Source organism: Phoca vitulina, unplaced genomic scaffold, assembly GCF_004348235.1.
Source record: "Phoca vitulina isolate PV1807 unplaced genomic scaffold, GSC_HSeal_1.0 scaffold71, whole genome shotgun sequence".
NCBI lineage: Eukaryota > Metazoa > Chordata > Mammalia > Carnivora > Phocidae > Phoca > Phoca vitulina.
Window position 1 is genome coordinate 5,773,136 of NW_022589774.1, and position 27,351 is coordinate 5,800,486.

The window sequence follows — 27,351 nt, forward strand, 5'->3', positions numbered from 1 at the left end:
TGTTTCCCAAAGCATTTTACCACAGCTCCTTTTCTGCGGCAACACATGCACCCCTGGGAACCCGAACAGTGGAGTCAGCGCGCCTGGGTTCGAGCCAGCCCCGGCACGGCCAGCAGGTCACCCTGTGCTGCGATGTCCCCATCGGTAACATGGAGACAGCCAGAGAAGCCACCTCACAGAGTTAAGAGAATCTGATGAATTGATATGGAGAGGGTGCTCGGCACAAGACGGGGTGCATTAAAAGGTGGCGGTTATTTTAATTATTTTTGTGACACATTTTAGAAACAGAACCCAGTTGAAACTCCCTAGCCAGACACATCAAACCCTTCAAAAGCGGACTCCCACCTGCCTTTCTACACTCCTACCCTCCCTGCCGTGACCCCTCCACACCCACACCCACACACACACCCACACACACCATTGCAAAATGAACTCTGCCCTTCCCTGAAAATTCCACGTGCTTTCCTGTTTCTGTACCTCAGCACGGGTTGTCCCATTTGCTTTGTTTCTTGTTTGTCCTAGTCTCTAAACTCCAGGGTTTCAGGGAGTAGGGACCCTCTCATATTCAGCTTCCCTCAGGCCTTGATTGCATTTGCTGACACTATGAGCCTGGCCTGGGTCCTCTCAATGCCATTTGAAATGGCAGCATATCAGTACATTCAAAACCAGACATGGTTCTCAAAAAGTCTGCCATATGGATCCATGTCATTATACATTTGTCAAAACCCATAGAATGCACAACACCAAGAGTGAACCCTAATGTAAACTATGGATCCGGGTGATAATGATGTGTTAACTTGGGTTCATCTGATTCTAACGTATGTTCTACTCTGGTGTGGGGGAGGGTGTGGGAGTGGGGGGAGCAGGAGGTATACAGGATTCTGTTTTCCACTCAATTTTGCTATAAAGCTAAAGTGCTTTAAGAAATCAAATCAAGGGGCGCCTGAGTGGCTCAGTTGGTTAAGCGGCTGCCTTCGGCTCAGGTCATGATCCCAGGGTCCTAGGATCGAGCCCCACATCGGGGTCCCTGCTCGGCGGAGAGCCTGCTTCTCCCTCTCCCTCTGTCTGCCGCTCTGCCTACTTGTGCTCTATCTCTGTTAAATAAATAAATAAAAATCTTAAAAAAAAAAAAAAAAAAAAATCAATTTTTAAAATGATAAAACAAAGTGGCAAAACACAAATGATAATTAATGTAGATCAAAAGTGAAATCAAAATTAATTTTCCTTTCCTAATATAATGCTATTATAAAATCTAGGAAACATCTAGACTCCAGAATACTTCTAATGGCAAAACCAAATAGCCACCATAATCTGGTTTCCAAGCCTTAATAAAGACTAAACATTTTGCTATATTTTAGACAGATTTTCACTTTCTCCTCTCAAGCTCCATTAGCTCTATTTGGAAAATGACCTGAATACAAAGAAAGTCAAGTGAGTAGAGCAGACCCTAGGTTCATCCCCTCCTCCTCCTGCTTCTGGAACAATGCATTCCTCCTCGAGGTGTGTATGTGGAAATGAAGAACAAAGTAGTAGATTGCCTGATCTCACCAGAGTAGCTGTAGTATTACCTTCAATGTCGTCTGTCACGGAACAAAAGCATACAATTAAAAAAAGAAAGTGATTTGCTCTACTGTGGATGCGCCCATTTAGAGCATGTCAAAATAAAGCCAGCGTTAAATGTCAACCCCACCTTAGCATTAGAAGATCAATCACACTGCAACACACACTTGACAGAAGAATCTGGACATCACGGCTTTATCCTTTGTGACAACAGTCGTGGGCTAATCCGGGTTTGACCTCTGCCCTCTTGCTGAGAGAAACAATAGTCTGTTGAGAGTAATTATTACCATACACATCTCCAGACCCGCCTCCCGTTGCACCTTAGACTCTAGCTCTACCTGGTGATGCACACAGATGCCTTCTTAGCCCCCAAGAATGGCACCTACCCTTCTGAACCCTTCCATCTTCAAAAATCCAATTCCCCATGCCCTGGATGGCCTTGCTTTCTTTTCCACCTGAAGTCCTAGGCATCCTTCAAGTCCCCATTCAGAGAGTGAAGGCTCTGTTCATCTTTCACCGAGCATCCTCTCCCCCTCCCAGGGCCACCGTAGTCAATGGCACAGACTGTGTACTGCACAACTCTAAGGGCAGCTTTTGCCTTTCAGGCCTGCCCCTGCGCTGCCTTGTAGCATGGATCGCATTCGATCTTCACTTCACTTAAATGCTGGATTCCCCTACTCACCTGTGCATAGCTTGAAGACAAAATTATACCCTATTTATCTTCATTCATCAAGTCCTAACACAGTAACTGGCACACTGCGGTTGCTCAAGATTTTCTTCAATCAAAAATTCTTAAGACACTAAAATTGGGACAATCATAAATTATTAGATGCAGCACTACGCATTTCCCATACCAAATCTCTTTTGATATTTACAACAGCCCCCATAAGATACGTAAGGTATCATTATTCCGCTTTTATAGGTGAAAAAACTGATGCCCAGAGAAGGGCAGTAACTTTTCCAAGCACACCTAACTCATAAGCGACAGAACTATCACTTGAACCCAAGTCCAAGACGTGAAAGACTGAGCTTATAACTGCTTCAGCGCATGATACAGTGCCTCCCGACGCATGCAAAGAATCGTTATCCTAATGTGAGTTACTAAGAATACTCAAAAGTGGCACGATCTATAACTAAACTTTTCGAAAGAAATTTAGACCAGTCTTCTAACGGATCTATCTCCAGTCTTAAGGTTTCTCCTTTATGCCCATGCATATATGTAAATATGTATACCCAAATGTGCCACTGATGAGCAAAAAGAAACCAGCTATCAACCAACAAGGTCAGAACACTTCCCATGTTTTTCCGCTGGGTCAGCTACCAAAGCTTCATGTAGCTGTGGGACAGGAGAGTCTCCGTCAGGAAAATATGCTTCAAAGGAAGCCCCGATCACAGAAACCAAAGCATAAACCCGCAGACTGGCAGGAGACAGACGTGCTCAGGTGAAACAGTCCTCCCAGAGGACGGCAGTCAGCCTGCGGAGGACGCCAAGGGGAGATCTCGGAAGACCTTCCAGTGTGCATGTGGCGAGAAGGTGGATCATGAGGCCGGTGTGCAGGACGACATCAAACACCATCACTTCCAGCAGGCACCACCGCTCACCCTACCACCCTGCCGAGGCAGGCGACGTGGGCACAGGGCCTAGGACAACCACAGAGCTTTTCCCGGTCCTCAGATCCCAGGGGCTTGTAGTCCCTTCCACGCTGGTAACCACTGTATTTATTACGTCATCTTACCCACTGGCCCGCCTGCCCCGTCGCTCTCAGGACACACCTGCGGGGGGGAGGCGGAGCGGGGTCTCACAAAACCCTCTTCTCTCGAATGTCTATAAGGCTGGAAAAAGCAGGGCTGCCCTAGGAGTCTCCTTCTGAAGAGTGATAACCTGACCGCCTTCACGGTCAACCCTGGCTTTGCTTCAAGCCCGAAGAAGTCTCACAGATGGCGCCAAGAAAAGGAGGGTCAGTTAGAATCTTGAAAGGGACAAAACGCCCATTTTACAAGCACCCACAAAAAGCCTCACTGGTCATGCTCCTTTTAAATACTTTTCCCATTTTTTCCCCTCTTTGAAGAGGAAAATATAGAAACAAACAAAAACGAAAAGCAGCTGCATCCATCCCCTCGGTGCGTGTTTTCTCCTAGACCTACAGCTGGAACGCCAAAACGCCAGCTACCCACTCAATGGTTTGAAAGAGAGACAATGACTTTAGACGCTACCCACAACCCCCAACCTCCTCGCCGGCGGAACGAAAGGGAAGCCGCCACCCTGTGCACGCTCTGGGCGGGGTCCTTGCTTGTCACGCATTGGGGCAGGCCTCCTGATCCACTGAGGCTGCGAGATCAAGCCCAGGCCAAGGGCAGCAGGACCCTTCTACACCGGACGCTGGGGCTGGAAAGCCGGGCAGGTGCCAAGCGGCAGGTGGCCGGTCCCTTCGGTGAGTTCGGGCCTCAGCCGCCCTGCCCTCCCGCGCACTCCCGCTCTTACCTCGCGCAACTCCAGCCTCTGGGCCACGGCCTCCAGGCACTCCTGCCCGGTGCTCTCCACCGACAGCGTGCACTCGATCACATTGCTGTCCAGCAGGCGGATCCGCGTGACAAAGCAGTTCTTGCTCAGGACGTTGTAGCGCCGCGTGCGGCGGAGCTTCAGGCCGAAAGGCATGGCGATGTGGCCCCCCGACGCCGCCTTCCCTTCCTGGCGCCCACGCCCCTGAGACGGCCTTAGCAGCTTCGTGACTGGGTGACGACACTACGGCACGTGCTCCTCCAGATGCCGAGAGAGGTGTCCATGTCCGGCGCGGCCCTCCAGAGGATCACTGCAAACGGACAAGCAGCAAGGTCATCAGCGGTGAGGGAAGCTCGAGATAGTCCGCATGAGTGAGCACACAGCCCCGGGCCGGGATGAACACCCCACTTTGGGAACCAGCAAGCTCTGAGGCTCCCAAGCGCCTTGGCGGAGCCCATGCTCTTTATCTTATCTTACCTTATTGGGGGGGATCTGATAAAATCCACTGGACAGCTGAGGACACTGAGGGTCGGAGAGATGAAAAGAATGCATCCAAAGATGCACAGAGTGAATGGCAAAGCCAGAATCCGAACCGATGTCTGTTCAATGTTAACGTCACATGCTTTTCTCACTGTACCATCCTGTCCGCTCAAGAAAGCAGCAGGAGTGGAATCTGAGCACTGTTTAACTTCTACATAGATTATCTCATTCCAATCTCATTAACAACCTGATTGGGTAGATTTTATGATCCCCCTTTTAGGGAAGAAAGAAGTGAGGCTCAAGGAATTCAGTGCTCGCTGATCCTGAACTTAGGATCTTATCTTGTTCCTCCCTCCCTCTTTGCAACACTGCCTCCTTCTTTTCATTAACAGGTGTCTTTATTTTTTTTTTATTTTTTTTTTTAAAGATTTTATTTATTTATTTGACAGAGAGAGACACAGCGAGAGAGGGAACACAGCAGGGGGAGTGGGAGAGGGAGAAGCAGGCCTCCTGCGGAGCAGGGAGCCCGATGCGGGGCTCGATCCCAGGACCCTGAGATCATGACCTGAGCTGAAGGCAGACGCTTAACGACTGAGCCACCCAGGCGCCCCTTTAAATATTTATTCTGTTATTTGCTTTATCTTCTTATTTACTTTATACATTTAGAATGGAGGATAGAAAAATGGAAGGAATGCACATTTTGTAGAGTCAGTAACATTCTGCATTTTAAAACGTTTCAAATACATGAATCCTTTTGTGCATTTAATATCACAACTCTGTGTTTTTCTTCACCAAATAGTTAAGACAGTTCGACGTGGGGAATCACCTGACCATCATTTTGTTCTTTTACAAAACGCCTGATGCAAAAGTCTTGTCACCAAATTGCAGATACTTTAACTTACTAATAATGAGATGTACGGACACCCTGATGTCCCACCAAAGTTGACTGACAACATGATTGCCATGGAGAACACAAGAATAAAACAACAATAAAAGCGGCTTTACCGTTCCACCCTGAGCCAGCAACACTCCCACTGGGAGCTCATTAATCATATCTACCAAAGAAGCCAGAAAGGTCCAGACAGCCTTTCTGTTCCACTTTCCCTTCTCCATTCAGCTCAAAAGACCATCTCTTGCTCCTATGATCGTTCTGTTACCCTGATTCCCTAACTCAAGCAGATTCAGCCTGTCTTCACACCCTTCATCCACAGAATTACCTTTGAGCCCCTGGACACTTAGATGGGCAAGTATGAATAACTACTTACAGAAATTCCTGAATTAATAAATAAAGTGACTTTAATATTTAGGAACTACCCCAGACCTCACCGAGGTTGTCAGGGCACAACCCTACAACACAGCAAAACATACTCCCCAGACTCCCTCGGCCAGTCTTTGATGCCTGCCCTCTGGCACATTCCTTAGCATGACAGGTATATGTTTTATGATGGCTTAAAATACACATGCTAGAGACTGTGGCTTGGTAAAATCTATTAACGTTTCTAAATCACTCTGTGTTGGCAGAGTGTCATGTTTACCTCTAAGGTAGGCCAACCTGATGATCTGATATCTGCAGAAGGGACGATGTAGGGACCCACCCAAAAAAGCAAAAAAGAGAGAGCCCGAATTCAAACACAGAGCCCTTAAGAGTTGACTACTCACACATTCATTCCCTCACTTGTTGAAGCACAGGGCAAGAAGACACCAAGATTTCACTCGTATATTAAATATTTGCTCTGTGGGCAGAAGCCACATTTCTAATCCTGGGCCAGGTACTTTATATTTGGGTGTGTCTCACCTTAAACACCTATGAAAGAATGTGGCTGGCTGGGTATACGTTTATCCCAGCCACTATTAAAAACAATCCCTGCTGTGTATTCTATAGGACGCCATCCATAATGCACAGTTAGTGAAATAAAAAGTAAATGTACACAAAATAGAGATGATTGCAATTTTTATAATAAATGAAAACACGCAAAGTAATGGGAAAGAATGTAAGCTCACTAAAAGGATGAACAGGGCTAGGTAGAGCTGATATTATATCGAACTCTCTATATTGTACACATTTCTTATTTTTTTCTTAAAGATTTTATTTATTTATTTGACAGAGAGAGACACAGCGAGAGAGGGAACACAAGCAGGGGGAGTGGGAGAGGGAGAAGCAGGCTCCCCGCTGAGCAGGGAGCCCGATGCCAGGCTCCATCCCAGGACTCTGGGATCACGACCTGAGCCGAAGGCAGACGCTTAATGACTGAGCCACCCAGGCGCCCCGCCTTATATTATTTTTGCAAATAAAGATTAGCATATTCTAAATATGTTAGCTACTAAAAATGGTATGTCAGAAGCAACGTCTGACAATCTGGCAATATATCTCCTAGAAAATACCAAACTATTTTAAAGAGTTTTAAAACAATTTAAATCTTCAATCTGTAAGAAACATGCCAGGTAAGGTATCAAGAAAAAAGTTGTAAGAAAACTGGTCTGAAAAGTCAATGTCATGAAACAAAAAAATTGAACGGGGAGTGGGGGAGGAAGGTGGCTCTCGAGTAAAAGAGATTTAGGACTTCTAAAAACAAAATGCAATGTGTGAACTTTAATCAAATCCAGGGTTAAAAAAATAGCTATGAAAGACATGAGACAGGGAAATTTGAAATAGGGAATGGAAATTAGATATTAATGTATTACTGATAATTTTCTTCCGTTTTTGATAGCGGAATTGTGCTCGTCTAACAGAATGCTTCAGGAGATGCCAATGGATACATCTAGGAGTAAAAATGTCATAATATCTGTAATTTACTCACAAATGGCTTAAAAAAACCCAATACGTACATACATGAATTCAGAGTTGAACAAATATGACAAAACATTAAGAGTTGTTGAATCTAGATGGTTGGGTGTACAGGTATTCACTGCACTGTTCTTTCAGCTTTTCTGTATACCTAAAAATGTTCATAGTCAAAAGATTAAAAAAAAAAAAAAAAAAAAAAAGGCAACCCTCAATGCCAGTACTAAACATAGCCCTCACAGCTCGGGTGAAATGCAGCTGCCTCTTTCAATAGATTTCTCTGATCCCTCCCAGCAAAGTATGCTTTCTTTGTCTGAGCTCCCACATCATTTCTGCGTATTTTAACATACCAATCAAACTCGTGTTAAAAGTATTAGCACATTTGACTCTAAACTCCTCCAGAGCCAGAGACCTATTTTCTCCATCTTTCACATCTACATCTTTCACCTAAATTAAAAGCTCCTGGTATTTATACCCAGAACTTGGGTAGTCACAGAGCTGTAACCCTGGGAAGGGCTTCCAGGAGCTCATTTAAGACACTCCTCACCTCTAGGATGGGCTCCACCTGAATGATTTCAAGTAGATAACCTATGTGACACTCATCTGTAACCACAGGGTTCGAGAAGAGGACCTCTTAATCCCTTTCTGTTTTACCATCTGAATAGTCTATGAATTATCCGCCATGTTTAGCTCTCAAAGAATCCATACCACATGTATCACGAGTCCATCTTTTAACTATTAAACAGGCACAGAGTTCTTCATTACATGGAACCCAGCACCCTCTGTATTTTAAGCCTAATTCCTCCTCTTTGTCCTTGCTAGCCAGAGGGAGCAAGGATTAAGATACGCCACCAGACAGTAGACTGGATGTGAAATCTATTACAAGCAAGTCCTCTCTGTTAAATAGTCTGGCTCTTGGCACTCTAATTACTTTGCCCATGTGGCTCTCAGGGGCCATATTTACTGTAGCACATGAACAACATTATAAAACCTAGAACTAAGTGCCATATTCTCCTAAAAAGGTCATATGTTTATGATGCTTTAGATTTTCCTGACAAGAGATCAAATTAGGGGGTCATCATTCTATTTACCGTAAGATTTGTCTGTTTGTTTTTTTAATGGAAAGCTCCCTTACAAATAAAGTCACTTAAAAGATAAAGTTCTATCTACTCTTCAGGAACATATCCAGTAAATAATACCAAGCTGCAAATGTTGCTGAGACCCATTCATGGAAGGGACTCTTTGTTGTTATTGTTAGTATAGACAGTAAAACCAACAGTGCTGACTCATGATTTTTTTTTCAAGACCAACAGGAACATATTCTAACTTCAAAACATCATCTGCTGATCCTCTTTTTCAAAGATGTACCTTAGTGAGGAAAGTAGCATTGGATAAGAGTTAGACCCTAGCCCTTTAGTGATGAGAGTCGCTGGGAATAAGAAGCGAATGTGAAAAAAAAATCGCAAGGAAAGTGCCACCAACTCTCTGACCTCTCCAGCAGCTTGCGGGGTCTCTGGGTCCGTGAAGTAACTGACAAGTGCATGTTGAAGGCTGCCCGGAGGAAGGACACCCACGTGACAGAAGGTGGGAAGTACAGTGGAGCAGGGAGGTCCTCTCCAAGGACCAAAATTTACTCAGGAAACAAACGGAACATGTGCAAACCTTCCTGCAAGAACCGGCCTGGGTGAACGCCAAGTGACTTAACCTCTCCCAGCCTCAGTTTACTCATCTGTGAGGATATTACCCACCCCACTGGTTTGTGAGAAGTCAATGAGAAAATGCTTCTGTGGGTGTACACATGTCCCCTTCCCCCTCATACAGGAAGCCAGGTTTGCTCAAAGGATAGCACAGCAGCTGTGAAAAGAAGGGCTTGAGTACCCTACCACCTACATTAAAAAAGAAAAAAAGCAAACAACACAGGAGTTGAACACGAAGGTATGACAAGTCCACAGGGAAACTGACCAAGTATAAAACTTAAACCATGTACTCTCCTAGCACTCCACCTTGTAATCCCCCAAACACTGACACCTGGAGCAGAAAGGAGTCCATCATTAGAAGAAATGCTCCCATAAAGGGCCCATCCTAAGAGGGTAAGAAGGCTGTGGCCTTTTTCTTATCTTCGTCAATAACATGTATATTGTCTTGTGTTAAACAATTGTACTTTTTTCCAGTGGAAATTGATTCCAAATTGCTGTTGGTTTTATAATCCACACAGCTGTGTCTCTAGAGCTGATATCACAGTCTCCCTCACCCCAGAGAAACCCCTGGATGTGTCTTAGCTCCCCAAAGAGAATTTTGAAGGGAAGGATCTGTGTCAGATTCAGATTTGTAGTCTCCTTTGGACATGGCAGAAAGCTAACTAAATATTTGTCATTATGATGAAAGAAAGAATGAATCCTGAAATAGTTGTTTTTGAGGCCAAGCTAGGGCAGGGGCCTCCAGGTGACCTCAAGTGACACCTGAGGAATTTGGAGCCTGAGATAGGTCTGACTTTCGGGGCCTTAAGAGAGGCTAAACTGTGGAGAAGAGGGATGAGAAGTTACTCAGCTCACTGGTGCTCTTTGGGGGGAAAAAAAAATTGAACCCAGATTTCTAAAAGAACATTCCCACCACCTGAGTTTGCCTTTTCCAGCCCTTGATGTGTCTTAGACTGGGGGTGGTCTCAGAGACCAGAGAGATGCCACATCCCATGGAAGTTCTTTGCAAAAACTACAATGGAATTACTCATGTGATAATCCAATGTGCCCATGATTGCCGAAAGCAATTTGTAGGGATATTTGCTCTGTAAACACTACACTTTAAAGGCCTTCTATAGAATAGGCTACAGTAGGAGAGAACATACAGAAAAGCTTCAAAGTCACTTCTAAAACTCATTCCTGACCAATCAGCTTCCTAAAATATCTAATATATAAGTTTCCATCTTTTAACTATCAGCTGTGGATTTACCTTCTACCTTCTTCCCCCCCCCCCCCAAACATATCAACAAAACACCTGCCAAGTTGAAAACACAAAGCAAAGCCAGCTTTCTCATAATATAGAAAAAGTCAGTTGGCTGATCTAAAAAATTTTAAACATGATGGGTAAGAAGTAGAGAGACCTTTCAGAATACCAACGAAATACAGCTTAATCCTCTGTCCTGAATTACCTGCACAGTCTTCAGGGGAAAGACAGAAATTAAAATCCAAATCTTAAACACTGTCATCCTTTTATTTCCTACGCTATATTATGTATACTTGCCTTGCTTTTTTCCTAAGGGTGAGTTCTGAAATCACGAACAAAAGCTAACTGCTGTTCAGCTGCATTCTGTATTTACTAACAGTCTCTGGAATTTTTCCAGCATTCCACATTATTACAACTCCCAAGCATACCTCACAGAACTATGTAACCCTGGTCTGGGTGTGAGAAAGGAAAAAATGATGCAATTAGTCCATCCTGTGTATAAACCTGCATGAGGCACAGCTCAGTTTTGAAAAGTACTATGTCATTTTTCTAAGGAGACTTTTAAAAAGGGTTAGGAGGGCATGGGGCAAAAAAGACTATGGAAAATGCCTTCTCTGATTCCCCCTTGAAGAAGAGCAGAGAGGAACGTAGTTCTGTTCGGTGAAAGAAAAAAAAAAGTCACACTGTCGGTTTCTTCTATAAATTTTAGTACTATAGAATACCCAAATTATAGCCATATACTGAATTATTTGAAGCCAAGTAAAATGTGGTGCAAGGTTTAAAGCACAAGCCCCTAACTGTTAGCTGCTAAATAACTAGAACAAAAGCAGAATGGTCACATTTTTAAATTCCTTCCTCTCCCTCCAGCTAACTCACTTGCAAACATCCAGTGGTGGGAGGTAGAGAAATGTGTCTACATTTCGGTATTTGGAGCTGTATCTGAGGTTAGAACGATTCCTGCTCTAGGACCCACTACAGTGGTACCTGACCTCCACGAAAGAGGGCTGCATGCCAACTACATGCACGCGGAATAGCGCCGAAAACCAGGAAATGGAGCCAAAACGTCCTCGAAGCTATCAAATATCACAAAGTCCTTAATTCCAACAACATACGCTTTGCTCAAGAAACAAACAAACAAAAAAACCACCCTCACAGTTCATTTACTCTAACTTGATATACCTTCACAAACCTTGCTTCTTAGCCCTTAGCAGATTTAAAAGAGATAAAGTATGTTGGCAGGGAATAAAATGGCAATGAGGGAGGTAAACTATAAAAATAAGCATTCCATAGCATGGAAAACTGTGTTGAAAGCACCCTGTAGTAAATAGGGACGACTGACTAACATCCAGCATACTTTGGTTAAGATGGCAGTAAACAAATATACTTGTAAACAGTCCCATGCATGGTGGTTAAAAATAACAACAACAAAAAAAAATTGGTTGAGTAGTAAAGCTTCTGGAATCACTTTTTCCCCCAAGCAGTGGTTCTCTATTGATTATTCCTGCTCTAACTCTCAAAGCAAACCAGTTCTATGAAGAATCAAAGGCTACATTTTCAACTGTATGTGGGAGGGGGTGGTAGGGAGGGAGCAAAGCCTGGGGAGACAAGGAGTTTGAAAAAGCCCCCAAGTCATCATTGACAAAGATCATTTCCCCATTCCCTTTGAGGATCACTGCCCTTAGGTCTCTAGAGAGACATGATCTTCCCACAGGAAGGATCTCAAAACATGAAAAGTGTTCATTTTTTACTTTACTCAAACTTTTAAGGCATTCAAAGCACATCTTGAATATTTACAGATAAAATAATATCTTACCGGGAATTTGCTTAAAAATAACAGGGTGGGGGGGTGCACGCCAGGGTGCCTCAGTTGGTTAAGCATCTGACTCGTGATTTCAGCTCAGGTCAAGATCTCAGGGTGGTGAGATCGAGCCCCATGTTGGGCTCTGGGCTGAGTGTGCTGCTTAAGATTCTCTGCCTCTGTCCCGCCGCCGACCCCCCACCCCACCCCATGCCCATGGTCTCTCTCTCTCAAAACAAACAAACAAACAGGGTGGGGGGGGTTGTGTGGGGGTACAGATAAAGTGATATTGGCCATGAGAGCTGCAGTTGTTGTAGGTAGCAGACAGGGATGTCAGGGCTCATACCATTCCCTACAATTTTGTATGTGCTTGAAATTTTCCATATTAAAAGTTAGGGGGTGTTTTTTGTTGTTGTTGTTTTTTAATAAAGAAGTATTTTTTAAACGGCACTTAATAAAGTAATCTGGCAAAACAGAAAACAGTGCCCACTTTGCGGGGGTATGTCACAGAAAAAAGGGGTCAGAATTCTCCTCCATGCAAACCCCTCTTGCCCTTCCAAAAAAGTTTGCATTTAACTACATCAAATTGACAGTAATCATTTTGCATTCCATTTTTAAAAGAAGGCAAGAAAAATTCCTTTTGTAGGTAAAGCTGACAAGTTGAATAAAATGCAAAGAACAATCAGGCAGAGAATAAGGGACTCTTCCTGTGCAACTTGCTTTTAATGAACTCTATCAGAACACCTGACTCTCACTTACTCCTCTGATGAGCTTTCTCTGTCTATTCATGCCAGGAATGCTTTGTCCTAAGAGACTCCACCCTTCTTTGAGAGACTGTAGAATCCGCAACTCTCCAAATCCAGTTCTTTTCGCCGTCAGTGTCTACACCCAGGGTGATGTGTGTCCTAGAAGGTCACAGCTAATCATAGATAGGAAGCAGAATGGGAGAGTCCTGCAAGTGTCAGAACACTAAGAAGGCAATAAAGGGCACCTCCATTTTTAAAGCAGATACAATGACGGAGGCATTCTGCTAATAAGCATTATCTCCAATGGCCCTATGAAATGGCTATTCCTAATGCCCCCATTTTAAGACTAGGGCACCAAGGCAGGAGAGGTTAAGACCCTGCCCAAGATCACACAGTTACTAATGACACTGTCTTACCCTGTGCTCTTACTCAGTGCTAAAACCATGCTAAAAATGCCCAGAAAGGGGGTAGAAAACGACCTGGTGATATAAAAATAACCATGACAAGAGCAAACAACCACATTCTGTAAGGAAGGCTTCACCATGCCATCTGCAGTCTATCTTTGCTCACCCAGAGTGGACTCTATTCAGATATGGCGGAAATGTATCCTGAGCCCTAGGAGGTTCTATGCAGAGGGCAAGGCAGCAGAATCAGGGTCCTGCCCCATCACAGCATCCCATACCTCCGCCCCCCAACCCGGTGCCTCTTACCTAGACAACCTCCCTTCTACGGTTCCAGTCTGTGCTGCAGAGAGGGGTAATCCTGGCCCATCACATACGACCTCTTCAAAAACCAATTTGAAAAACACAATCACAAGAGCAACCGAAGAGGTTTTCCAGCCTGTTCATATGACTCACTCATCAAAACAAAAGAAACTCGCTGAAGGTAAACGTACCTCCAGCTTGCTTCACCCTCCTCCAGGATGTGCACCCTGAAGGGACAAAACTGATCAAGAGAGGGACTCTCCGTGAGAGGCCGTGACCAGTGACCTCCCTTGTTAGCAAAGTTTTCCACACCTCCCTCTCCTGTTTCCTTCCTGCCCATGCCTGAGTTCCCTCAACTTCCCCCTCACATGGCCAGGGCTTTCGGATGGGAGGACTCACCCATGTCACTTCCTATCCAAACATCAGCAGCAGCCCCGCCTCTCTGCCAACTCTCTCTCCAAGTGGGTCGGTGCATGCAGCGCCCAGCTTCCCTGGGTACATCGCCCCGTTCCCTGGTTTCTCGAGCCCCACCAGTGAACCTCGCCCAGATGTGGGGTGATTTCCCTGCATAAGCCACCTACAGGCTGTAGAACCATAGCTCCGAGGCTGCCGCACTTTCTGCATTTGTACTATGGGGTGGTAACAATGCCCACCAGCCAGAGCTGCTGGATTACACTCGTTAGTAATATATCAAGTGCTGGCACAGTGCCTGGCACACAGTGAGCGCAGTCACTGTCCTTACTGTTCCTGTCACTGAATACTGCAGGAAGCCCAAGGAAACCAGACTGCCAAGTGTCACAAGGGTAAGAACTGCTTTCCAACAAGCCAATGGTTATCGAATTTTTAAAAGTGAGGCGATGTCTCACAAGGAGACAAAACGTGAATGCAAAACAAGCAACTACAGGTCTCACGGACTGGAAACCATGACAGGCTGCTCAGTGGGTTTCAGATACGGTGACCACTGCAGGGAGTCAGGAATACAAGCAAGCAGGGTCTAAAGTGTTACAATGCAATTCACTCCTCCAGAGCCAAGAAACTGAATCAGAGGGGAGAAAGAATGGAAACAGGTATGAACTAGTGTCAGCTGCTCAGAGTTGCATAATCCCAACTGACGTAACCAAATGTTAATTACTAATGGGAAAAAACAAAGCTTCTAAACAGAGATGGTCATGCTACAGGTTGGCATCTACATAATAGGTAGACAACATGTGCACATGCACACACACGCACAGGAAGCCCATCATAATCGTCCTTTCTTCTGTCCCCTGCCTATCTCACACACATACACACACACACAACCTAAGTGGGTACTTGGAAAAACGTATGTCGTACTAAGCAGCTCTCAGGGACATTACAAAGAAAAGGCACCTGTTTCTAGCACAGTAACTTTGCTGTTATAAAAACAATTTGTTAGCATACGAACATGCCTGTTACCATTAGTGACCTCAAAACTGAAGATATGCTCAGCTGCGTGCATCAGTGTTGAGCAAGCCCGGGCCGCTAGAGACAAGATGCTACCTGCGGGATGGCTCTCCCCCTGGGTGGGGGACGTCTGCAGCCCTGGAAGGTGTAGGCACAGGAAGAAACAGGAGGGCAAATGTCAAGGGCTTCAGTTCTCAAGTTGGACTCTTAGCTCTTAAAAACTGAGAAACTTAAACATGTATGATTTCTAACAAATTCATATCTGATAAATACAGCAAACACTACACAGAGTAAACCTACTTCATGCGGCTCCCTTTGCGCTCCTGATTTATACCTACGTTTCAGAATGTTAAGGATTTCAAATCTCCCTGGAAATAAACCCTGTCTATGGAAATCTTTGTACATCAGCAAAAACATCCCTGGGAAAATAAATGCATATCTATTCTTCAACTAGATTGTGCAAGGCCAGGAACCAACAACGCTTTCTACAGCTTTTAGAACCCCAAATCCCTCTGCACTATAATTAACGCATACTCTAACTCAGCAATGCTACTTTGGGGAAATAAAAGCAATGAATCTTAAGGATTATGTAGAAGGATGGTGCAGTAAACATCGTCTGTAGTAAAAGGTGGGGAACTAAAAACAACCCATCTATAGAGTTATGACCAAATTAACTCTGGCATAGCCACATTATTTAGGGTATTATGCAGTTATCAAAAATTAGTTAACTCTGAATCTATGAACAACAACACCCATTAAAAATTCTGTACCTACCGGCTGGTTGCAAAAGTTGCAGGATAATACATAAGGCAAAAATCAAAGCAAAGCTAGTCATCATGTATGTGTTTATGCTTACACACGCTTGGAGAAAGGTGTGGAACATGTCCATCTTCGAAGGATAAAAGGGGAAACAGAACATCTACTTTGTCTTTATTCAATCTTTAGAGTATTAATGTTGTGTTAAACCAAAAAACCCATATGTTAAATACTGCCTCTCCTGGCGCCCAGGTGGCTCAGCAGATAAAGTGTCTGCCTTTGGCTCAGGGCCTGGTCTCAAGCCCTGAGTCCAGTGGAGTCCAGCTCCCTGCTCAGCGGGGAGTCCGCCTCTCCCTCTGCCTCTGCCCCTCCCTCCCCTTATGCATGCGCATGCATGCTCTCCTTCTCTCTCTCTTTCAAATAAATAAAATCTTTAAAAATAAAAATATAAATACTACCGCTCCTAAATGCTAGATATAAAAAAATTGGGGAGAAGTCTTCCTTCAAGAGTACTATTCTATCAGCCATCATTTACCATGTGAGCTAGAATATCATCGGAGTGATTACCATGTGCCAGAATTGAGCTAGACGTTTATAGGCACTGTATCATCTGACCCTCACAATCCCAGTTTACAGACAAGGAAGCTGGGACTACATAACCTGGCCAAAGTTCCAAAGCTCAGTCTTCACAATTAGATTATACATACAGCAAGATGCACCTTGACCATATATGCCCCCTTCACAAATAACAATATTTAGAACACAATCTCATTAACCACGTGGCCTTTAGCACATATAAATCATACCTTGATGAAGAGCAAAAGCAAAATTAAAAAAAAAAATCACTTGGGATCAAACATTCCTTTTCAAAATTGGAATTAAAACCACTTAAATTCTGGGACTTCCATGAGTTTTCCTTCTTTTGAATTATTAGGCCTAGACAGGCCATTCTTTTTCTACTTTAACTAAAATTTTTAATCATCTTTAATCCTTTCTGATTATAAATTCATTATAAAAAATTGAAAATTATAGAAAACTATGAGGGGAAAAACGAAATCACCCAAACTGTCACCACCCAAACAGGATCAATTTCAAACTTTTGCATACTTTATCCCATTCTTTTAATTAAGTATATTTTAAGTTTGTTGACATAGTTTGGACTGTACTACACTGTCTGATATCTTTCAGTCTTTCTGATTACTACTTATTATTTTCCCTTATTATTGTTTCTGAAAAACTTACTGAAAGTAAGTTCAATAAGTAAAACTTACTGAAAGTTGTTCAAAAACAAGTTTAAACTGTTATATAATATTCCAAAGTAAAGATCAACATTTATTTATTGTTGAAATGTTGGGTTGGTTCCGATTTTTTTTTGTGATTGTTCAAAATGATTTGCCTATACCTCTGATTCTTTCTTTAGGGTAGTTTTTTTTTTTTTTTTTTTTAAGATTTTATTAATCTTAAAGGGGGAGGGACAGAGGAAGAAGCAGACTCCCCATTGAGCAATGAAGCCTGAAGCCAGGCTTGATCCCAGGACCCCTGACTCACAGGGCTGGATCCCAGGACCCTGGGGTCATGACCTGAGTCGAAGGCAGACAGATGAGTAACCACCTGAGCCACCCAGGGTAGATTCTTAAGGAAGAGAGTTAGTTACCAAGCCAAAAGCTGTATGTTTTTACAAGTGTCTTACTGCATACTCCCAAACTGATTCCCAAAGGTCTGTCAAATGCAGAAGCTATGATAAATTGCCACAATTTCCATTTCTTTACCTGTAAAATGATTGAAATAATGTGTTTTCTCAAGTGCTTCAATGAAAAGCTGCATAATGGAGAACAGAAAGGAATCAAACTTGGGAGTCAAAAGCACCCAGATCAGGTAACAGCTTTTTTTTTCTCTTACTGGGTTACCTTAAGCATGGCTCCTCAGCAAGTCAGAGAAGCTTTCGTAAAGGAAAATTTCAACCCAAAAAGGATAGATCAAAGTCCTAAGGTGAGAGCAGGTCTGGGCAGCAGAATGTCTCCCCAAATCCAGCCTGCAATAAATAGGATCCCTTCACTGATAGCTACAGCGCTTTGTCCCAGTACCACAACTTCAGAAGCAGCTCTGAGAGCTTTTAAGAAATACAACGTGGTGTCCTCCGTCAAGTGGTAACTAGGGAGCTTACTTGGCCTGCACATCAAATGACTATACTTCCTTATATTTATATATCATTTCCTCAAAAACTATTATTCACTCAGCACAGACTACTGATTGTGGGAAATCCCAAAGAACAAGTAAAAACACCCTCTCTGCCTACCAAGTCGTAGGAAATGCTAGGTAAGGATAAAAACAGCAGCAGCACACAGGCAGCTGGGAAGAGAGGAGCCCAAACACAGGCAAGGATGAGCAAGAAACAAGGAGTGGATGAAAATGTACACCAAGGAGACTGCTCTCTGGTTCGGGATAATCTACAAAAGGTAGAAGGGCAGATGGCAAAGGCAGAAAAAAGAGGAGCAGCCAGTGTGGAGAGATTTTGACTGAAGGTTATGTCAAAGCTCATTTTATTCTATATAAATGCAGTATTTGAAGCAAGAGCAATGGGGGAGCCCCAAACAAATTCAGCACAAGGCAAGTATAAAAATTAAACTATTCTATTCATCCAACTAGTACATTCGATTTCTTTACATTGTTTCACTGAAGCCAAAACTGGAGCATCGTGACTGGTCCTCAGGAGCACCTGCTGCATGAAAGTCAGACTAGTAAACAAGGATTCTGATCTAGCAACTAAAACAGGCAAGTAGTAACGAGTGAAGATGTCATTCTACTACCTGTGCGTGGACCCTCTCAAGGGAGAATGAACTAATTGGGGAAAAAAAAAAATGTAATGGTGGGGGAATTCCTTCTATACTAAGAACTTTTAGAAACACAAAGCGGGGCACTTGGGTGGCTCAGTCGGTTGAGTATCTGACTCTTGGTTTCGGCTCGTGATCTCATGGGTTGTGAAATGAAGCCCTGTGTTGGGCCCCATGCTCAGCAGAGTCCGCTTGAGATTCTCTGTCTCTGCCCCTCCCCCCACTCACATGCGCGTGCGCGCTCTCTAATAAATAAATAAAATCTACATTTAAATTTAAAAAAACTACATTAAAGCAAAATTTTTCAGGGCACCTGGGTGGCTCAGTCATGCTCCCAGACTCCCGGGATGGAGCCCTGCACCGGGCTCCCTGCTCCGCGTGGAGCTTGCTTCTTCTCCCTCTGCCTCTCTTTCTCTGCCTCCCATGAAAATAAATAAAATCTTTAAAAAAAAAAAAAAAAAAAAGCCAGTGGCACCTGGGTGGCTCAGTTGGTTAAGTGTCTGCCTTCGGCTCAGGTCATGATCCTGGAGTCCTGGGATCGAGTACCCCATTGGACTCCCTGCTCAGTGGGGAGTCTGCTTCTCCCTCTGCCCTTCACCCTGCTCATGCTCTCTCTCACTCTCTCTCAAATAAATAAATTAAATCTTAAAAAAAAAAAAGCAAAATTATTCAAGATGGCCATACTTTGATGGCTCATTCCAGTAACAATCTTTCAATCATATTGAAATATCTTCTTTGTAAAATATACTGATATCTCTAGTGATAATTTTATCTATTTCGTCCTTGAAGTCTTTCATCCTGAAAAGGGCAACTGGGAACCATCCTCTCCATATCACACTTTCATATATTTAACACTCTTATTATGACATTGCCTCAGGTTCTCTGACATAAATATTCCTACCTTGCTTGTCTTCTCTTTTGAGGTACTAGTTCATTGCCCTGTAATCATCTCTGTGGTTCCCTAGTCACTCTAAATCCTTCTTGTTTTCTCTTCATTGCAGACCTAAAATGAGGCAAGTTTATCTTTACAACCTAACTCATGGGGATGGGCTTATTTCAGAAAACACAGAGCACACATGTTGGATTTGCCCATGAAATTTCCACTTGAACAAAAAGATCGCTCACTAGAGAAGACACCTACAAAAGAAAATCTAACCATGCTCTCATTTGTTTTTTGTTTTGTTTTGTGTTTTGAAGATTTTATTTATTTATTTGACAGAGAGAGACACAGTGAGAGAGGGAAGACAAGCAGGGAGAGTGGGAGAGGGAGAAGCAGGCTTTCCCACTGAGCAGGGAGCCCGATGGCGGGCTCGATTCCAGGACCCTGGGATCATGACCTGAGCCGAAGGCAGACACTTAATTAACCGACTGAGCCACCCAGGCGCCCCTACCATGCTCATTTGTGTCAGATAATGAAGAAGAATGTGACAAAGGAAAAAAAGTATGAAGCGGGTCTGGAATATCTACGCTTAATTCCTTGCTCCGTCTGGTTACTTGAATCCTGTCAATAATTAGAAAGTTAAAGCTAGAAGTTGGGAGACAACAGGGTTTAAGTGGCAAAACAAAGATGTTCCCCCCGTTGAAAAATCACTTCAAATCATGGAGGGGAACACAACACAAACAATACAAGCTCTAGGTCTGATGAAGCAAGGGGGGTTTCAGAAACCCCACACCAAAAAAAAAAAAAATACAAATACAGAAGGGAAAAACCTGGGAGAGTAAGCTAGATGGGGCTTCTGGAAGCTTAACTTTGAGAGGCACAAGGTACCAGGTGTTGGGGTTTGTTTTTGTGAAGTGTGTAGGCTGTGAGTAGGGAAGGATTTGAAAGTAGGGGAATTGTTTGAATGTCTTTATAAGGGCGTGTTACTGTTCCCAGTCCAGATGGCACAGGAAGTCAGAGGGCTCCAGGAAGAAAGAAAGAGGGGAGCAGGGTGAAATATTCTAACAAGACCGGCTCACGTGGAAAGTTGTGTAAGAGTTCCTTAAAGCAGTTGGAGGTGTGTGGTAAGATTGAGTCAGATGTTTCAAGAAAACCAAGCAAATGCAAAGGTGAAGCATTTACAAACTCAAGAAAAAAACAAAAATGTGTCCAAGAAAGAAAACCCAATCTAAACACCACACTTGGCTAAGCTGTAAACATGACTTGCATATTTATACTGAACAGAAAGCACTGAACTGAATCTAACCAGAGTATTAGTGCGACGATTCTGGAATGATGGTGGCAAGGAAGATGGGGTATAAATGAGCTAAGGTCCTTCCTTGCCGCTGCCACCACCATCATCCTGGCTAACACTATGGAGCACTTCACAGGTTTTATAGTTCTCATACTGAGCCCTGGTAAGTGGGCCTTGTGTCTCTCCCAGGAGTCTGCCACAAAACAAAAGGCATCATGAAGCCTCCCAGACTGAGCAAAGAGGGATGTTCCTCTAGCAAGGAACGTCTCCTTCGAATGTCCTGCAGTCAGCCTTTGGAATTCTTTTTTTTTTTTTAATTTTTTTTTTTTTTTTAAGATTGTATTTATTTGCGAGAGAGAGAATGAGAGACAGAGAGCATGAGAGGAAGGAGCAGACTCCCTGCTGAGCAAGGGAGCCTGATGTGGGACTCGATCCCGGGACTCCAGGATCATGACCTGAGCCGAAGGCAGTCGCTTAACCAACTGAGCCACCCAGGCGCCCAGCCTTTGGAATTCTTTCAGCAAGGACAGGAGAAGCATCCCACCCAACTTCAGGAAGTCTATGATAACTGCCAGAAGTAAGTCCTCATTAGATCAGAACAGATGAATAAAAAAGGGCCAGTGGACACTGAGCTGGGAGAAGTGGACCTAAAGAGAACTGACCTAGCCCTCCAACTCCTCACCTCCACCACCCAAATAATACAGAAGGTTAATCTCAACGCAAGCACAGACAGCTTTTGTACTGAGCCTAAACCCATGAAGAGCGGGGCTGAAGACACCCAGCCTTTTTATATGCATGCGGTGATCCCCTGAGCACAGACACCACAGACGCTGAACCATTAAAAGCGGTATTACTGAGAGGGTCGATGTTATGGTCACTAAATGTTCATGGCCAAAGCCATGCCCTAATTTTATCAGAAATTCAAAAATTTGGAATTTAAATTTAATTAAATCAAAATTTTCCTAGTATGTTTCTTCTAAATTTTTTTTTAATTTTCAGCTTTACTGAAGTATAACTGCATATAAAATTCTAAGATATTTAAAGTGAATGCCATGATTTGAAATACATGTATACTGTGAAAAGATTCATATATTGTATATATGAATTATACACATATTTTATATATATATATACATAATGACTATTACTTCAATGACTATGGCTCTAGTGTTGGCTTCAAAGGAATTTAATTTAAATCCACGTATATTGTATATATTAATTATATTTTGTGTTACATATTGTGAAAAGATTTTAGAATCGTCTCACTAATACTCTGGTTAGATTCAGTTCAGTGCTTTCTGTTCAGTATAAATATGCAAGTCATGTTTACAGCTTAGCCAAGTGTGGTGTTTAGATTGGGTTTTCTTTCTTGAACACATTTTTGTATTAAAAATCAAAATTCTGGATCTTGATTTTTTTTTTTTTTTTTGAAATTATAGTTACCATTTCTGGAGCATCTCCTCCATACTAAACTCTGTACATTCTAGTACTCACATCATCAACCGTGTGGTAGGCATTATACCCATTCTGCAGATGAGTCAACTGAAGCTTACAGAGTTTAACTCACCTAAGAAACATACTAGCTAGCGATGGAATTCACAGTCTCAGACTACGTAGTCTCCCCTCTTCCATAATATCTGAAAGGAGGCTTTATTAGGACTTTTCTACAGAGTCTGGAGGGTTACAGGGAAGTCAATCTCTGCCGATGGAAATCTAACTTAGAGCTCGTGACCTACTGACAGTGTTGTATACAACTAATTAACCACATGAGAAAAACAGACTCTTGGAGCACCTAGGGTTAGGACAATGGGAAGAAGTTGCTAGATGACCCCAGGGTCAGAAGAAAAAGCAAGAATTGAGATTAGAAGGAGTGGAGAGGGAGGCTCAAGTCTTCACCCACAGGAGCCCAGTGTGCTCTAGACATATGCCTGGCATTTCCCATTTTGTTCCTCTGTTTCAAAGACAAAAACAACCTCCCATGGATCCTCACATTCCTCCCAAAAGTGAACGGAGGCCAATCTTGATATTGTAGTGTTAAAAAAAATAAACCAAAATGTGGGAAAGGTCTTAGATATTTACATGACAAACTGGCACAGCCCAAGCTTAACTTTGGCACCTCTCAGGAAATCTAGAAAAGCTGACCCACTGTCACCCAGAGGCACCAACCTTCTACCTATTTGTATTAGTTTGTACACTTTGGTCAAATTCCCCAAAGCATCTTTTCATTCTACGAACAGAATAATAAATACCAGATAAACATGGGAGGTGATAAATGTGTTGATTAACTAGATTGGGGACGGTGTGTGTGTGTGTGTGTGTGTGTGTGTGTGTGAATCTTTTCACAATATAGATGTATTGCAAATCACGGCATTCACTTTAAATATCTCACAATTTTATATGCACTTATATATACTCCAATAAAGCTGAAATTTTAAAAAAAATTAAAAGAATAAATACCAGGGAAAAAAAAGATATGCTTTTTAAATAGAAAATATCATGGGTAAGTGCAGATGTGAACAGAAACTGCACCGCACATGCTCCTCGCGAGCCAATTCCAGTATGAAAACAAATTCAAGTAAAGTCACTGATTTGTGGATAGTTCACATATGAGTAGAGAAAGGAAAGGAAAAGAAGGAGGCAGGGAACAGCTTACTGAAAGTCTCAAAAACTAGCCAGACATGAATTAGGGAAAGTGAATCAAAGATTCTTAAATCCAATTATAACAGCAACAAGGGAAAAGAGCTTAATCAACCTATGCGTTGCAAATAACGTATGAAAAGGTCTGAAAGCATCTTGTCGCAAGATAACATGCTCACAGTGACTTAAACCTAAGCCAGCGGGGTGGAGGGAGGCTCCAGAAGGGGAGGCAGATACTGCCAGTAGGATCTTTAGGCCCCAGAAATGGATGCATCTGAGAGAGGGTGGGGGGAAGGCATTACTGGATGGCTTCCCTGGTCTGCCGCACCTCCCATAATCCCGTCATGGTAACAAGAGCAAAGGGAATCGGAACAGAGCTGGGACCTAAAGTCCACGCCCTAAAGCACTGTACCCACACAGCACAAAGACCTTGCCCTTACAATAGGACTGCTAATGAAGGACACAAGTGGAGGAAACAAAAAGCTCTGGATACACCATCTGGCGTATAAGCCAACCTTTTAAACAGAAGAGCATTTCCACCCAAACTTGAATTTTCTACTGACCACAGGCAATCCTCCTACTTAGGAGCCAAGAAAAGTAACTGAAAGTCAAATGTGTTTTCCCTTGTTAGATTAAGATTATATTTCAGGACAATGACCTAACCCACATTTTTAAAAGAAATTCATTACTGCAAATATTTATCAAGGACCTACTCCGTGCCAGGCACTAGGCTAGACATTAGGGATAAAACTATTTTAGAAGAGACACAGCTGTGTTGTCCTCACAGAGCTCACCTACCATAAGACACGTTAACTGTCTTAAAGCAACCATCCGCACAGGCGCACCAAGGAACTGAAATTAAGCAGGGCGGTATTATCGCTGAGCATATAAAAATCACCAAATAATGCACTGGCACAAGTCTCTTTCTTCTTAGCGATATCTGCCTTCCTTGAACTATCACATACCAGAACATTAAGGAATACCACCAACTTGCACTCACTCAACCCATTTCTTCCGAGCAATTAGCAGGTATCAGTGTAGATACAAAGAGTACAATACGGTTCTTGTCTTCAGAAGCTCATAAACTAAGGAGGATGAATTCTTGAGAATCAGAGGGCAAATGGCATTCTCTGGAAAGAGGTTTAACAGCTGTGTTTAAGAAAGTTTTTGGCAAAACTGACACAAAGTAATATTATTGCCTTTTTCTCCTTACAAATGTCCCTATAATGAGCACAGACCTCAGAACAGGCTCTTGACCTCTCTGCTATGTTGAAATGCATTTCATCCAAATGAGCTTGCTGCCCCTTCTCCAAATATGAAATTCAGTCTACCCTCCCACCACGGCATTCAAAGGCATCAGAATTTTCCCCAGTCGACGCTGTGGCTAAGGCAGTCCCAAAGATTAAATAACAGTAGTATGAGGAAGGTCCTTTAAGATCTGCTCTTTTCAATTTCTTTCATGAGTGTTTTGTAGTTCCTAGAGTATAGATCCTTTACCTCTGTGGTTAGGTTTATTCCGAGGTATCTTATGGTTTTTGGTGCTATTGTAAATGGAATCGTTTCTCGAATTTCTCTTTCTACAGTTGCATTGTTAGTGTATAAGAAAGCAACTGATTTCTGGCATTGATTTTGTATCCTGCCACATTACTGAATTACTGTATGAGTTCTAGTAATTTGGGGGTGGAGTCTTTTGGGTTTTCCACATAAAGTATCATGTCGTCCGCGAAAAGAGAGAGTTTGACTTCTTCTTTGCCAATTTGAATACCTTCTATTTCTTTTTGTTGTCTGATTGCTGTTGCTAGGACTTCTAGTACTATGTTGAACAACAGTGGCGAGGGTGGGCATCCTTGACGTGTTCCTGATCTTAAGGGAAAGGCTCTCAACTTTTCCCCATTGAGGATGATATTCGCTGTGGGTTTTTCATAGATGGATTTTATGAACTTGAGGAATGTTCCCTCTATCCCTATACTCTGAAGAGTTTTAATCAGGACAGGATGTTTATTTTGTCAAATGCTTTTTCTGCATCAATTGAGAGGACCATATGGTTCTTCTCCCTCCTCTTATTAATGTGTTCTATCACATTGATTGATTTGCGAATGTTGAACCACCCTTGCATCCCGGGGATAAATCCCACTTGGTCGTGGTAGATGATCCTTTTAATGTATTGTTGGATCCTACTAGCTAGGATTTTGTTGAGGATTTTGGAATCCATATTCATCAGGGATATTGGTCTGAAATTCTCCTTTTGGATGGGGTCTTTGCCTGGTTTGGGGATTAAGGTAATGCTGGCCTCATAGAATGAGTCTGGAAGTTTTCCTTCTGTTTCTATTTTTTGAAACAGCGATTTCAAGCTATATTACAAAGCTGTGATCACCAAGACAGCATGGTACTGGCACAAAAACAGACATATAGACCAATGGAACAGAATAGAGAACCCAGATATGGACCCTCAACTCTATGGTCAAATAATCTTTGACAAAGCAGGAAAAAACATGCAATGGAAAAAAGACAGTCTCTTCAATAAATGGTGCTGGGAAAATTGGACAGCCACAGGCAGAAGAATGAAACTCAACCATTCTCTAACACCATTCACAAAGATAAACTCAAAGTGGATGAAAGACCTCAATGTGAGACAGGAATCCATCAAAATCCTAGAGGAGAACATAGGCAGTAACCTCTTTGACATCGGCCACAGCAACTTCTTTCAAGATACATCTCCAGAAGCTAGTGAAACAAAAGCAAAAATGAACTTTTGGGACTTCATCAAGATAAAAATCTTCTGCACAGCAAAGAAAACAGTCAACAAAACAAAGAGGCAACCCCCAGAATGGGAGAAGATATTTGCAAATGACACTACAGATAAAGGGCTGGTATCCAAAATCTATAAAGAACTTCTCAAACTCAACACCCAAAAAACAAATAATCAAGTCAAAAAGTGGGCAGAAGAGATGAACAGACACTTCTCTGAAGAAGACATACAAATGGCTAACAGACACATAAAAAAATGTTCATCATCATTAGCCATCAGGGAAATTCAAATCAAAACCACATTGAGATACCACCTTACACCAGTTAGAATGGCCAAAATGGACAGGGAAAGAAACAACAAATGTTGGAGAGGTTGTGGAGAAAGGGGAACCCTCTTACACTGTTGGTGGGAATGCAAGTTGGTACAGCCACTTTGGAAAACAGTGTGGAGGTTCCTCAAAAATTTAAAAATAGAGCTACCCTCTGACCCAGCAATTGCACTACTGGGTATTTACCCCAAAGACACAGATGTAGTGAAAAGAAGGGCCATATGCACCCCAATGTTCATAGCAGCAATGTCCGCAATAACCAAACTGTGGAAAGAGCCGAGATGCCCTTCAACAGATGAATGGATAAAGAAGATGTGGTCCATATATACAATGGAATATTACTCAGCCATCAGAAAGGATGAATACCCAAATTTTACATCAACATGGATGGGACTGGAAGAGATTATGCTAAGTGAAATAAGTCAAGCAGAGAAAGTCAATTATCATATGGTTTCACTTATTTGTGGAACATAAGGAATAGCATGGAGGACACTAGGAGAAGGAAGGGAAAAATGGCGGGGGGGGGGAATTGGAGGGAGAGATGAACCATGAGAGACTATGGACTCTGAGAAACAAACAGGGTTTTAGGGGGGAGGGGGGAGGGGGGATTGGTTAGCCCGGTGATGGGTATTAAGGAGGGCACGTACTGCATGGAGCACTGGGTGTTATACGAAAACAATGGATCGTGGATCACCACATCAAAAACTAATGATGTATTGTATGGTGACTAACATAACATAAAAAAAAAAAAAGATCTGCTCTTTGTCTACCTAAATAATGAGGAGGAGGAGAAGGAAGAGGATGCTGACAATGACGATGGTGATTAGTAACTGCATCTTCAATGTACTGAGCATTTACTATGCATCAAGCACTGTGATGATTACAGCCCTACGTGAGAGGCATATTATTTATCCCCATTGTACAGATGAGGAAACTGAGGATTG

General features: G+C 42.9%; 1 protein-coding gene across 2 annotated transcripts in view; it reads right to left on the reverse strand.

Annotated features, from left to right (window-relative positions):
- The window catches only part of PTPN14 (protein tyrosine phosphatase non-receptor type 14), a 179,094-nt gene that overhangs the window by 98,559 nt on the left and 53,184 nt on the right, over positions 1-27,351 (reverse strand). For both annotated transcript variants that reach the window (XM_032393040.1, XM_032393041.1), the window contains exon 2: positions 4,043-4,370. In XM_032393040.1, coding sequence (XP_032248931.1) covers positions 4,043-4,216 — 174 coding nt within the window. In that variant the 5' untranslated portion in view covers positions 4,217-4,370. The remainder of the gene's footprint in view (positions 1-4,042; positions 4,371-27,351) is intronic.